At 49.4% G+C, this 15,075-nt stretch overlaps 1 protein-coding gene across 2 annotated transcripts in view; it reads left to right on the top strand.

The window, feature by feature from the left end:
- KLHDC10 (kelch domain containing 10) overlaps positions 1 to 5,363 on the top strand; it is a 56,927-nt gene extending 51,564 nt beyond the window's left edge. For both annotated transcript variants that reach the window (XM_045864270.3, XM_045864271.2), the window contains one exon: positions 179 to 5,363. In XM_045864270.3, coding sequence (XP_045720226.1) covers positions 179 to 388 — 210 coding nt within the window. In that variant the 3' untranslated portion in view covers positions 389 to 5,363. The remainder of the gene's footprint in view (positions 1 to 178) is intronic.
- Positions 5,364 to 15,075: the final 9,712 nt, after the last annotated feature.

The raw sequence follows: 15,075 nt of genomic DNA, 5'->3' as shown, positions 1-15,075 counted from the left end.
CATTCATTATTTAAACCCTTCTTGATCTCTGCAGTGTGTTGGGATCGGTGAGAAATTCTTTTTTGCTACACCTCATCTCAATTTGGCCTACTGTGCGTTTTTTTGCTGACTCTTCAGCCTAAGTATCTGTTTCTTTCCCATTTGAATTTATCCTCTTTTGACTGCCATTTGTTCATAGGCTGGTTGCATGTACATTCATGGAGGAGTGGTGAACATCCATGAAAACAAACGGACTGGGTCATTGTTTAAGATCTGGCTGGTGGTACCTAGCCTGCTGGAACTGGCATGGGAGAAGCTGCTTGCGGCCTTCCCTAACCTAGCAAACCTCTCCCGAACACAGCTTCTGCACCTTGGACTCACACAGGGACTCATCGAGCGCTTGAAATGAGGATTTCTGGACTGTTCATTGATACTGGAAATGTTAATTTAAAGAGACTCCTTTATTTATGGGCAGTGTAGAATATGCTACAAAGAGGATTGGTTACCCTGATCAAGGCCTTATTCAGAAAATACATCAGATGCCTTTCTGTAAATTGGTTTTAAGTTTATGGAAATCTCACTTTCCCTTGTGCTTCTTTCTTTGCTTCTCTCCCTCCTGCCCCAACACACACGCACACACATACTCACATACTCCCTCTTCCTTGATGGAGTTCAGGGGAAGTCTGAAGGTACCTTAATAATGTTGTGAATCACAATAAGATAAAGAATTTTTTAAAGGAACTCTGAAACTATGACCATGTCAGCCAATGCTCTACAAATTAAAGCAGCATCATTGACAAAAAAAATAAAAATAAAATAAAAATTTTAAACATTTAAATCTAGCAACAACAATAAGAAGTTTCAGGATAGAACAAGAAGGCTAACCTTGAGAATCGTGCAGGTTATATGCAAACCTAGATGTTTAACTCGCTGTTTTCCAAGATGCTTCTAATTGAGTAGCTGAATCTGGTGGCAGCACTGGTTGACATCTTGCTGCATAGATACCCAAACCCATCCTTTGACTTTGGAGGAAAGTTAAGCAGCTCAGCGACTCTTGATCAGTGATTTCTTTTCTCATCCTTATGGTGCCAGCAATGGTTAGATTTGGCTCGTCACAAGGCTTATGTGTGTGTTGTAGTCGTGCTGTTTATTGTTGCTCTTAGAAATGATGGCACCAAGAACGTTTCAAATCAAGGAATTTATGGTGGTCAGAGTTCTTCGTTCTGGGCAGTTTCGAAATTCTCCTGTGCTTATTCCTGGTTTCAAGTATCTCTTTGACTTCTTCATGGGGGGGACTTGTAGACCCTAAATATGGGCATAAATGCCTTGGGACATAAAGTAAGCTTGGGAGAGGCCAGAGAAGAGCAGGGCAGGGAGGGCCTCGGCACCAGGCTGTGAGCCCCAACGGTCATATTGGCCACTTCCTCTTCACAACTTGTTTCTTTTCTGACACCGGGCCACGCACCTGCCATTCTTTCAGGCAATGGGTTTTATCTCTGGTAAAGCCAACTGGCCCTTGATTTTTCCCTTAGCTTATTGTCTCCCTTTTTTGTCTGCTTTTAATGTGCATGGTGCCGTGAGTAATTGTCTAGTTATTGGATAAAAGGTCTTGGTGGGGGGAAGGCCACAGGTCATTCTTCCCGATGAACTAAGTATCATTTTAAAAACTAGCATGAGGAAAGAATGAAACTGAGGATGGTTAGTTTTTTGGTGTGAAGTTTTAGTTCTGTTTTGTTTGTTTGTTTTGTATTTTAACTCTAAAAAAGGAGTGACCTGAATTTTCACTTCTTTGCCATCAGGCTGCTAGGGAGTTGAGCAAGTCACTGAGATGTGAGCAGTTGGCAGTGCTCAGGTGTCCGCAAGGTGCTGCAGGCGTACAGGAAGGCACAGTGCGGGTCATCGCACCGGTCACCTCACAGCAGGAGGCTCAGGTGGGAGATGTGGGACACATTTTTTCCTTTAAGTGCCTCTTTTCCATTTAGCTTTTAAAGTTACTCTTCTTTTTTCCTTCTTCCCAGAAGGGATCTCTTTAGCTCATGTGTGGATTTAAAATCACCTTTGAGTTGTGGCTAAAAAGTTACCATCCACTGTTGAGTTCTGGGGAAGAGAAAACTGTGGTCTCTAGACTTGGAGTCTTAACTTCCATGCCTTATTAGAACATCCCATCCATGCTGGGTTGAGTTCATGGTGCCCATAGTCTGCAAGGTCTTAAGAGTAGCACTCACCTGTGAGTTTGGGTCCTTTTGGGGGACTGAGGGGTATGGGGCAGAGGCAGGAAAAGGAGCAACTCCTCTGGAGGTCCTTCCCCCATCTTGCCATGACCAAGTCTGTTTGACATTCAGCCTCTTACCACCCACTGCTAAGCTTACTCCAGTGAGGAGCTCTCTCCAGAGCAAGTCAGTTGGGCAACCCCGTGAGTTCAAGACAAAGCTTTGCTGCATGACTCCGGCCTGGTCTCTGGATATTTGGTGGAATATATCCAGTTAAATAAGCTGTGCTGTCTAGGGTGATAAAAGGATTTTTGTCATGGATTTATATAGGGACCAAATCCTGAGTGCTCAGCCTCTGTGCTTATCTTTCCATGCTCCTTGGGAAATAAGCAGGTCTCTAGCTTTGCTACACTGGAGAGCTAGAGAGAGAGTCCAGTTCAATCCACACTTGCTAGCAAAAAAGGATTTAGGCCTTCTGAGGGCAGTCTTTGAGGTAGATTGGAGGCCTGACATCCAAGACCTTGTGTGTGACGTTTTTATAAAAAACACATATCCTTGGTCTAAAGGGTCTTCTTTTAATATAACACCAGTGAAAAGGATGTAGTGTGACCAGCTGTGAGTAGAACCACACATATGCACATGTTCTGTATGCCAAAGGAGACTGTGTGTATGATGACTTAAATGTAGATGACTAGAATTTTATATAGGGGGTCCCCAGCCATTTAGTAGACCTATAACCAGCGCCCTAAATTCCTGACACTGTTACTTGGTTTAGGAAAGTTTATGCCTGTTGCGTCTCTGCCTCTTTGAGGTACTCCCTGCCATCTGCCTGCAGTCCTGTAAATTGAAGTGCAATATATAGAAACACATATGAATATATACAGATTATATGTAGGGTGTAACTATAAAGCAGGTAGACTACTTTTTTTTTTTTTTTTCTGCCTTGGGAAAGCCAGCTCATTCCTTTAGAGTCAACTTATACCAAGAATTTGAGATGTGATCAGCTGGCATAAACCAACTCTTGGTCAGTCTGGATCTTCAAGTCTGTGTTTTCTTACTCCAGTTCTTAAAGACTTTTTATTCCTTGGGTTTGTTAGAGTTGAGACTTTTCCCCAGTCATCTTTGTACTATCTCACGTGTACGTATCTTCCTACATTTCTTTGCCCACAAAAAAAGGAAGTCTACCTGTAAGGAATTTCCTAAATGGAGAATTAAAATCTAATATTTAATACTATCAGTTCTCCCATGTACATACTAATTTATCTGTGAACATAATACTTTATTAAATGAAGACAATGATGCTTTCTTCATTTAATAAAATATTTTCCACATTCTGGAAAATCTATAAACCAATATAGAATAGATGGAAATTTTAACTGTTCTTCAGGGGCCAAACTGAAATCCTTTCCACTGGCAGAATTTTTTTTTCAGGGCCCTAGTGACTTGGTGTAAAAATTTGCTCTAAATTATTCATTTCCATTACATAGCTAGATTTAAACATATAATAATAAACATTAACATTTCTAAGCAAAAGGTTTATTAACAGTGACCTTTGGTTACCCAGAGTAGCAAGGGGAAAGCACAGATAATTGAAATTCATAATTAATCAGTGTTTCAACTTTTCTATCAAACAGTTGATTCATTTATATTCTTCCTCCCTAGCCCTTTCCCACAAGCACCTCCTTTTCAGTGGAGTGGGGCTAATAAGTAGTTAGAAATGAAAAAGAAGAATCACGGAGGGCTAGAAACCAGCAAGCATATAAGCAGCCCTATTAGCTGTAATTGTCAATTTGATGACAGCTGTTGAATGCTGAAATTAGGACCCACGGGTGGTAATCCTGAGTTGAGATGTTAACTCTTCACGCCTCTGCTTCGGCGTAGTGTTCCTGCCCTGAGTTCTAGGCTGTCTCTCCTCCAACCACCAAAGAGCTCTCAGCGCCTATGGGAAGAAGCAGCTACTGTGTGTGAAGCAGAGGAAATCCCACCATTTGAACACATTTCTTTGGCTCTTGACAAATACTTGCTTTTCCTCTGTTCTTGCAGGAGCCTTATTTTTCCTTTGGAAATACCTTTTCCAGCCATACAGCTTGGCACGTAGGAAAGGCTGAATTCTCCTCTAAGTCTGTGTTGGTCTTCATTCTGTAAAAGTGGCTTGTTTTTATGTGGTCTTACAGGTGTTTAGGAAGTGGCACTGTTACTAAGTCGTCTAGCTGCCAGCACTCTGAGGTAGCACAAAATGCCATTTTCCTTCTCTTCATTGTTCTGCCATTGAGCTCCAGGACGGAGGAGGGTTTCTGGGCCGTGATCATGAGCTCCCTAGACTGGTCCCTGTTAGCTTCAAGTGCTTTGGTTCCCCAGATTCCTCCGGACCCCCGGAGCGTTGGCAGGGCCTGAGGCGGGCTCCGCAGGGCCCCGTTCCCTCCGTGTGTGTTGCGCAGATCGTGCCGGCGACGGCGTTTCCCTTCTGAGGTCACTGGCTTTGCTGGAAAGCGACCTCTTCTCTTACCTGGTGTTACAAAAAGAAGTTCTGAGGTGTACTTCAGAAGTGGTGCCATCTTTTTAGTCTAATTTTCATGATTTTATTTTACTTTTTTTACTATTGATAGTTTTTTAAGGGCCCTGCTTAGTCAGTGTCCAGGGTGAGTCAAAGGCAGTTTCACCAAGGTGCAGTAATTGCTGTTTTACTAGTCGCACATTTAGAATACAAAGGAGGCGTCAGAAACACACTGACTTTCTCCAGAGCCACTTCCTTGTACACAGAGTCTGAGCAGGGACAGCGCCAGGCATCTCCCTGTAAAGGCACCTGCTGATGAGGATTGGACTGGAAGAAGCAGGCAAGAAAGGGAAACCCCTCGCGTAGTCTCTGAGGGCAGGCCTGGGCTTGGCTCTGCGTACAGGGTATGCTTAGGCCACACACAATGCTTGCCTTACTTTCAAGCTATTTGCCACAGTCCTGTTCAATAGTGTGGAAGTCCTTTTGCAGTCTGGTGTGCATGCCATATGATCAGGACAGCTTCTCCACCTTACCTGGTTTCCTACAGCAAGTAGGAAAAATAGTGAATTTACCCTAAAATGTCCAATCTGTATTTATGTACCTTGTCGGTGTTTTGCTGTTGGTTTTCTAAAAACAATCTGATCAATAAATCTTATCCAAATCTATTTGGTGCAAGGCTACCTTGATTGTCTGACGATAATTTGTGTGTATGTGAGCTCACCTCTGGGACGGAAGCATCGGCCCGCCCACCTCCACCGCCCCTCTCCCAACCCACCAGCGTCCACTTTTCTCTATAATATCTGTGAGTCACCTGCCTTCCACCACGGCGTGCTGTGGCTCCTTCCCTCTGCTTACCATCTGGAACTCTTGGACACGTAACAGTCCTCGCCACAGAATGCTGTTCCCCTCAGGACATCAGCAAAAGAGTGAGTGACCACGGGGGCAGGTCACACTCCCTTTTCCTGTCCCCTCCCATTTATTCCCCAGACTACCACTAGCCAAGTCTGTATGGATGTACCAAGACTTTTCTGAAGAGCTGGAGGAGCGACAAGGGAATTCAAAGGGAAAATGTGAATCTTTACTATGGAGTCACAACTGTGTTTACGATTCAGGGGAAAAGCCCCAGGAGGAGCTGAGCCCTTCGCAGGGGTCCCTTGGGGTGAAACCACAGTTCCTAGCTCTGACCTTGGTCTTCCAGATGCTTCTTTCTCCAAAACCTCTGCTTTGTGTCGCTTTACCGTCTACTAGGATCCCTCTCCCAGCAGTGCTTGTCTGCGAGCTGAAGTCCGGCATTGGTGTGGACACTCCAAGTCTGGTCACTTTTAAGGTCTCCCATCCAGAACTACACACACGCCTCTTAGTTTTCAGTGTTTCCATCGACACACTATTGGATCTAATATACCCTCCTGGGACTAATAATCTTATTACAATATAAACCAACAAGAGGAAAACATAAAATTTCTACCCCTTCGTGGATAAGGCTCCCCAGCCCACCTTACAGTTAATACACTTATTATGCAGAGCAGTCTTGTTTCCCTTGCTTTCTTTCTCCTACCTCTTCTGAGGTATACTCCCCTGAGACCTACCAGGACTAAGAAATGGGCCCTGTACCTTTTAGACTTTAGACCAGCCAGAGCTTTGAAATGAACTCTTGTTTGTATCTGATTCAGTTCTTAGTTAAGCCCCAGCTTGGCTTGGGTGGGAAGAGGTTTCAGTGGCTTAGTTGGTTTGGGTGGTTTTGTTCTTCCAAGTACATTTATAAAATTCTAGTTTGTCAAAATGCTGTCACGAAGCTATTATAACTGAACAGTTCTCTTGCAGCTAATCTTCTGCAGTAATTGCTTGAGGTCAGAGGACATTGATAAAACCATCCGGTTTCCACACTACCTTCAAACGAAAGGCCCAGCTTCCAGACCAGCGCAAAACCAGGAGTTTTCTGTGATGAGGGAAACGTTCAGTATTTGCACCGTCCAGTATGTGGTAGCCACTGGCTGTTCGGCGCTTCAAGTGTGGTTAGTGTGACTGAAGACCTAAGTTTTTCATTCTATTTAATTTTGACTTATTTAAATGTAAACAGTCACACACTGCTAGAGGCTACCACAGTGCTGCTCTAGAAGGAGAGGAGCTGGAGAGTTGGGGCACCAAAGCTTGGCTCTTGGCTCTTAGCTCAGTCAGTGTTATTGTGTGGCTTAAATGATGTGTAAAGTGCTTTGAAGGATGCCTGGCACATGGTAAGCGCGATTAGGCATTTACTGCTCTGCTCTCTAGTTGCTGTTACAAGAAATGAAGTATTTACTGAAAGTTAAAAAGTTCACCAGTAAAGAAACTAAGAGGATGAGACAGGGGAGTTTGGGTGGTGATATAAGTGAGCTAAATCCTCATCTTCCAATAGCAGGAAGGTAATATATAGAATGTCTCAGATTAAGCAATAACCAGAAAAGCACATTAATTAGAGGCATAAAGGAAGGTATCAAAAACAAAACAAAAGGGGCGCCTGGGTGGCTCAGTCGTTAAGCGTCTGCCTTCGGCTCAGGTCATGATCCCAGGGTTCTGGGATCGAGCCCCGCATCGGGCTCCCTGCTCGGCGGGAGGCCTGCTTCTCCCTCTCCCACTCCCCCTGCTTGTGTTCCCTCTCTTGCTCTGTCTCTCTCTGTCAAATAAATAAAATCTTTTAAAAAAAAACAAAAAACAGCCCAAAGAGCTAACAGTAGCAAGATGGACTGGGAGGTGTGAAGGGCCACAGCAGGGACTGCTGGATTTTTTAGATATGTTCATGGTTTTTTGTTCATTTTTTTCCCCGCTTTTTTCTCCTTTATAAAGCCCAACCCTTCACAGCTCTTTCGATTGAGCCCTTCTTCAGGATACTGTGATTCTGGGTCCCTTCCGACCAAATCAGGCTGTAAAAAAACTGGGTGATTCAAAGGGTAGGGCTGGAGTATTAGTATTTTTTTATTATTATTTTTTTTTAGAGAGGGAGTGTGCCTGTGCATGAGGGGGAGGGTGGGGCAAAGGGGCAAAGGGAGAGAGAGAATCTCAAGCAGGCTCCACAGGGCTTGATCTCACAACCCTGAGATCATGACCTGAGCCAAAATCAAGAGTCAGGTGCTTAATGGACTGAGCCACCCAGGTGCCTCAGGAGTATTAGTATTTTTAAGTTCTTCATTGATTCAGATGTAGCTTGACTGGCATTTGGGAATCTTTGATTTAAATGCCAATCTTGGGAGCTAGTAGGAGGAAAAAATGCAGGGGAGGGAGAGAATTAAAAAAACACAATCTCTCAAGGTTTAGATATGGTTTTATCCTGTTGCCCAAAGTCCATTCCTCACCATGCTGTCCATTCATAAAATCAAGCAAGAACATTACTTTAGAGGTTTTTCTTTCCTATATTCCACAGCAAGGTGAGAGGAGATGGAGGGCTTCTGAGTGATATACAAAGCAGACCCAGCAAACCTGCCCATCCTGCAAAGGCCTCGGGGTCTGGCCCCAAAGTCTCAAATGGAACAGTGAGACACTTTTCTCGGATTCTCAAATAAAGTCAGCCTAGCAGCAGGGCCTCGGCAGCTCCGGTAGGAAGGAAGGTGCCAGCGCGGCTCAGGCAGGCAGGGCAGGACCCAGGGCTATGGAGGAGAGAAGGCCAGAGACAGGTGGGAGCTCTGGCCACTTACTATCCCAGGAGCCCACCCTGGGAACAAAAAAAGTATTTGTTTTTAGAAAGCAGCTGATGTTCCATCTGTGTCACCTCAGAGAAGACACACTGGTCAGTTCATCCCTCTTGAACCTTCCACCAAAAGCTGCCTGGCCGTGGGAGCTGAGGTGGCTCTCCCCGTCACTGCCAGCAATGTCTACAACATCCCTGCTTGACATGAGCGCCCACAAAGGAGTACGTGCAGGATCCGGGGCCTTACTTCCTCCGTAAGCCCCACGCCGGAGGACAAGGCCGAGTGGGCACTGGAACAGCCAAGATCCCATCGTGGTTCAGGATGCCAGCGGCCTCTGCCCCGAGCTCCCCCTGCATTGCAGACTCCCCGGGACGTGGGAGGCCCACTTCCCGCCCACAAAGATGGGATCCCTAACAACGGTAACTTGGAGGTCGCTCAGAGTGGCGTGTACCTGAGGGGCGCCCCGCTTTCCCCCCACAACCTCAGAGCCCAGCGTCTGCCCCCCCTGCAGTGTCAACCGAGCGTCTTCACGGCCCTCCGTCCCCAGCACACCGGGACTGCAATGTAAGCCTGGCGGGCTGACCCCCGGGTCACACCTTGGCGGGCCAAGCCAAGTGAAGTGATGCAACAAGGGAGTCCGCCACAGCCGCGAAGCCCACGAGACGGCGGCCCTGCCTGCAGTCCCCTCGCTCAGCACCGCCACCCTGCGGCCGGCGGGGACAGCGGTGCGGGAGCGCCTTCCCGCGGCCCGGCGCCCCCCCTCACCCGGCGCCTCCGCTCCGCGAGCCGGGCCCGCGCTGGGCCGGGGCGGGACGGCCTCGTGCCTGCGACCCCGCGTCGCGGACAGCCGGACCGACCGCCGGCCCCGCGGCCCTCGACCTCCCCCGTGGCGGGCGGCGGCAGCCGGCGGGGCTCGGCCGGGAGGGGGCGCCCGGCCCGAGGCCCGAAGGCGGGAGCGCGCGGGGCGAAGGCCGGGCTCGGGGCCGGCGCGCGCCCGCTCGGACCCCTGACTGACTGAGCACCTAGTAGGCGCCGAGCCGCGGCGTGCGGGAGCCGGGAGCCGGGAGCCGGGAGCCGGCGCGGCGGCGGGGAGCACGCCTGCCTTCAGGGAGCTTCCGAGGGAGGCGGGGGGCGGGGAGACAGCCCTAGGGAAGGCCGCCGGAGAGGCTGCTGGGAATGACTGCGAGCTGCTGGACGCAGAAGTTAGGGAGAGCCTCTCGGAGGCCGCAGTGACTATGCACCAGGAGCCAGAAAGCGCGGGAGGGAGTGTCACTACACCGGGGCCCGGCGTTCCGGACAAAGCCAAACCCCAGCTCTTGGTGTCTTCTGGAAGGGGGAGAAGCCGGGTAGCGGGAGAACGGGGACCCGGAAGAAGAGGCATGGGAGGCAAGGAAAGAGAGGCAGCCCGGGCAGATGATAAAGAGCTGGGCAGATCGTTTGGTTTTTATTCTAAGAACTGGAAGCTGGAAGCCAGACAGAGGACGAAGCGATCCGTCGGGCTGCCGCAGGGAGGGTGCAAGGGGAAGCGGGGCCCTCTGTTAGGAGGACCTGGCAGGGGTCCGGGCAGGTGAGGGAGCTTGGGGCCAGGACACAGCAGGGCTGGGTCTCCGCTCGCGTCCCTCCCGACCCTCGGCCGGCGCCCTTGCGTAGCAGGCGGAGGCCCAGCAAGGCCGGGCGGGCGGTAGGACAAAGGCTTTGCTAACTAACAGCCCGCAGCGGCAGGGAGGCTGCGGCAGGAGTGGAACCTGGGGCTGGGGGGCAGTTGCACAGTAGCCCCCAGACCCTCTCCACTCTTCTGAGGGCCCAGAGCCTCCGTCGGCAGCCCACGCCTCGTTCGAGAGCCTCTCGGGAGCGGAGCGGGGAACCGCCCCGAACCGGCCTGAGCTCGTTTAGAGCGGCTGCCTTTCCCCCCTCCCTCTCCCCCGCCCGCGCCCTCGCCTCCGTCAGCTACTGGCTGGTTTTTGCCGCAGTCCCTGACCAAGGTAAACAGAAGAGGGAAGAATGCTCTGTTTCCATGGCAACCCAGAGGGCAGTCGCTATGGCGCTCTTGGATGCGCTTCAGGGGAAGAAAAGGCTCACTAGCAAAGCAACGGGAGACAGGCCCCTTCACCATGCACACGGTGGGGGATTGTTCTGGAACACGGGGAAGGCCTGGATGGAAGGAGGAGGGGACGAGAGGAGGCAGGCGCCATCAGTGTAGTGGCAGAGGAGCACGGGGGGCTAGGGGACACACCACAAGAGCAGCCACGCTCGCTGTTGCGACAACTGGCCATCAGTGGCTCAATCCTCACACCCAGGGAGCACAAAACAGAGATGGCAGAGGTCTCAGAACCTCCCCAAATGCACACCTGGCTGCCCCTTTCCAGAAAACCCTTCCGTGGGTCAGCTCAGCCAAAGGACAGCCACGGAGGTTGGATCCAGAGCCTCAAGGCCAAAGACAGGTGTTGTCTGAAACAGAGAAGCCCACTGTTCTCCAACTGCAGAGTGAGCTGGGGGGCGGGGGGGCACTGCTGCCCCTTCTGTGCTCCCCGCAGGGACCTCCCGGGCTCTCCTTGAACCTCCTTCAGACTCCTGGAAGGCTGGCACCTCAATATGGCAACATGACTGTGGAAAAGTCATCCTTTTGGTGAAGGGGTGAGTGTGAGGGAATAACAGAACAGCTTCTGCACAGGATTATGGGCATGGGGGTTGCACGGTGGTGCCCCCCTCACCCCTCCAGAGGACAGGGGCTGTCCATTTTCCCCACGTCACAGTCCTGCTGCTGACCACAACTCTCCCACACACTGAGGACTTCTCTCAGGAGCAACCTGTGGGCGTCAGAAACTTCTGGTTTCCAGGCTTCATATTCGATTCATCAGAAACTTGCTCCACCTCAGGAATCGGCCTAGAGGCTTGTGGAGGGCCCCCCACCTGTCTAGGCAGGGATGGGAGAAAAGCCGGGATGGAGGGAGGTGGGAAGTGGTAAGCTTCCTGCTCCCGCAAAGCGCACAGAACCTGGATGGCTTCAGCCCAGAGAAGCAGCAGCAGCAATGATTTGTGGGAAACTGGAGGGAGGTGCCTCAGTTTCCCCCGGCTGACATATAGAGAATCCTGGCAGTGGGGCCTACAGGCCCAGTAAGTGCTCACCCACACATTGGGCAGCCCACACCCTTCTCTTAGCACAAGCCCTCAGATGCTGTGGTCTACCTGGGAGACGCCTCCAGGACAGGACCCAGGGGTGGGAGGGAACCCCAGCGGAAGAGAGGATCGACAGACCTGCTTTTCCCTTGCAAAACACCCAGAAGTGCCAGGTTTACTCAGCTCCTTCCATGGCCTATGGATTCCAAACTTCTGTGACCTTAACTCCTGCCCCTGCCCCTTTGCTCATTCTATTCCAGCTCCCCTTTGCTCTTCCTTGACCAGGCAGGCTCCCACGTCAGGTCCATGCCACTGGCTGTGCCCTGGAAAGCTCTTTCTCCAGTATCCACACGGCCAATCTCTCACCTGCAGTTCTTTACTCAAATGTCATCCTCTCAACAAGGCAGAGCCAGGGCTGGGGTGAGTGAGGTGAGAGAGGCAACATGGCCTTCCCTGACGCCTTGGTTTAAAATTGTATATTGCCACCCCCACTCATTCTCCCTTATCCTCTTCCCACAGAATGTGACACCCTCTCACTTGTCATTTCTCTTGTTTATTGTCCGACTTCCTCTATTAGAACGGAAGTGCCAGGAGGGCAGGCATTGTCTCCGTCCTGTGCTGGGAGGTTGCTGAGATACGCAGGAGGTGCACTGGGAGGAGACATGTAGGGATGGTGGTGGGGACAAGGTAGGAAGGGACCCACCTCTTAGAACCACACAGGCTCTTCTGTCAAAGAGCCTTGACACCTGCAACCAAGAACTTCTGTCCTCTGCCTCATAAGACTCCCACTGTTCAAAGTCTCCTATAGCGAACCGGCAACAGCAGGTCCTAACAATCCGTCAGACAAACCCCCCACTTGTGGCGTGTCACCTTCAATTTCCTGCCTGCCTGCCTCTTTCCTGATTGACCTGATAAATTCAGGACAGCTTTTATTGCTTTTGGCAAAAAACTGCCATTAAGATTTACAGAGCCAAAAGCTGGTACAATGTAATCTTCAGAGTAATTTACACAGTGAGTTTCAAAAGATGAAAAGTTAGCATTTCAGAAGTAATTTCATAAAAAGGATTATCAGATTAATCACTGTGTCAATTTAATAGTGGTGTCTCAAATAATTAATTAGCATTCTTGGAGTCAGCAATGCCAAAAGGGACTCTAAGAGGAATAAAAATGGCTGTGACAGACAGTAAGTGTGTTTTGGGCAATAGATCTCGAGAGAATTCTCATCGGAATTACCCCGTGCAATGTCTGGCGTGGGTTCTGTGGCTCAGAGACATAACAAGAGGAGAAAAGCTCGGGGAGCGCCCGAGTCTCCCTGAGACCCATTGGTGGAACGGCTTGTCTACACCTGCTGTGTGAAGCTGCCCCGCCACGTGTTGAATTGTCCTGTGACACCTGGAAAATGTGTCTAACCACGCCGTGCCTGCCAGGCTGTTCTGAAGGGAGAGCCAGGTGTGAGCTGCAGCCTGCCTATGAAATTACCTTTGAGAACTCGGAGATGGAACATGATCAACTCGGCCCGGCGAGTTGTAAACGTGGTCTGAACAGTTGCATCGCGACGTAGCACGCAATCAGCCTCCATGTGTCGGGTCAAGGCTGTGTCTTCAGTGGGTGTTACGGGTTGCATTATGTCCCCCCCCAAAAAAATATATTGCGGTCCCCTTGTACCTCAGAATGTGATCTTATTCAGAGACGGGGCCTTTACAGAGGTCATCAAGTGAAAATGAGGTCATTGGGACGGGTCCCAATCCAGTATGAGTGATAGCCTTATAAAAAGAGCATATCTGGGGCGCCTGGGTGGCTCAGTTGGTTAAGCGACTGCCTTCGGCTCAGGTCATGATCCTGGGGTCCTGGGATCAAGTCCTGCATCGGGCTTCCTGCTCGGCGGAGAGTCTGCTTCTCCCTCTCCACCCTGCTCATGCTCTCTCTCTCTCAAATAAATAAAATCTTAAAAAAAAAAAAAAAAAAAAGCGCATCTGAAAACACGCACACGCAGGGAGAATGGTACGTGAACATGAAGGCAGAGAATGGGGTGATGCATCTAGAACACCAGAGATGGCCAGCCAACCATCGGAGCTGGGGGAGAAGCAAGGAACAGATTCCCCCTCACAGCCTCAGAAGGAACTGCTGACACCTTGATCTCAGACTTCTAGCCTCCGGAACTGCGTGATAATAAATTTCTGTTGTTTAAGCCACCCTGTTTGTGGTACTTTGTTATGGCTGAATTAGGAAATAATTCAGTGGGGCATCATGGAGACTTGGGTGTCATTGTTCTTAATAAAGTTCCTGTATTTTTTTGTGTTTTTAGAAGACTTTGCTTTTTTAGAGCGGTTTAAGTTCACAGTCAAATTGAGAAGGTACAGAGATTTTCCATATGCCCCCCTCCCCCAGCCTTTTCCACCATCAACATCCGGCACCAGACTTGTACCTTTGTTACGATTGATGAACCTACATGGACACATGGTTACCACCCAGAGTCCATGGTTTACCTTTGGGCGCAGGCTCAGGGGTGTGCATTCTGTGAGTTTGGACAGATGTACAGAGACAACATATCCACCATTGTGGTATGATCTCCTACACAGTCTCTTCACTCAGAACGCTGTGCTCCACATATTCATCCTCTCCTCCTTCCAACCCCTGCAACCACAGGTCTTTTTACTGTCTCTGTAGTTTTGCTTTTTCCAGAGTACCATATAGTTGGAATTACTACAGTCGGTAGCCTTTTCAGACTGGCTTCTTTCACTTAAATAATATGTGTTCAGGTTTCTTCCATGTCCTTTCATGGTTTGATAGCTCATTTCTTTTTAGTGCTGAATAATAGTCCATTGTCTGGATATACCACCATTTATCCATTTCCTCTATGTTTTTCTTTAAAAAAACATTTTTTTCAACACCAGCTCAGTACAGAATATAAAGATATGACAAATCTGGGTAGTAGGTACAAGAATATTCTCAATACTTTCTTTTAAAGAATTAAAAAGACTCAGGTCCTTTCTCCTGGGCTTGCTGACCCGATGGGCTCCGAGCCTGGAGCGGCAGGGGCCAGTGGCCTCTGCTTGAGGAGAGCCTGCGCCGAAGATGGCAGCCCCCGCGGAGCTGGCCAGGGCACCTTAGTCACATGAGCTTTGAACAATACGTGGCTTTGGAGTTCAGTGGTTCTACTTAGAATGTGATCTGCTGGGCCTTGCCTTCCTCCTCTCTAAAATGAGAAAATCCAAGTTAATTAATTAATTAAATAAAATGAGAAAAAATCCACCCCCAAAAGTTGTGAAGATGAGACAGAAGAAGAAACTTGGGGTTACCTGGAAAGTGCCAGAACATTGATAGCTATATGGTTAGAAACTTCCTGGGCAATCGACATCACATTTAACAGCGTGGAAGAAGTTCTGGTCCCAGACTCAGGAGCTGCACTGCCTGCCCAGGTGCCCCTCTCTCTATTCACCCCGAAAGCCTCCTACTGACCTTCCGAGGGTGTCTCTCTGGGGTCTGCTTCTCACACTTCAGGGAGGATGCTCTTCCTTACTACTACTTCTTCCCACCACAGTCTGGCCACCCTAACCCCTGTAGCCTGGGATGCTCCTGGGAGGATGATGGCCAGTTCTTTCAGAAAGGGCACTAT

Source organism: Mirounga angustirostris, unplaced genomic scaffold, assembly GCF_029215605.1.
Source record: "Mirounga angustirostris isolate CCGP_5_RB_7025 unplaced genomic scaffold, mMirAng1.0.hap1 SCAF_12, whole genome shotgun sequence".
Taxonomy (NCBI): domain Eukaryota; kingdom Metazoa; phylum Chordata; class Mammalia; order Carnivora; family Phocidae; genus Mirounga; species Mirounga angustirostris.
The sequence above is the reverse complement of the archived record's forward strand: the minus strand, read 5'-3'. Positions and strand labels throughout refer to the sequence as shown.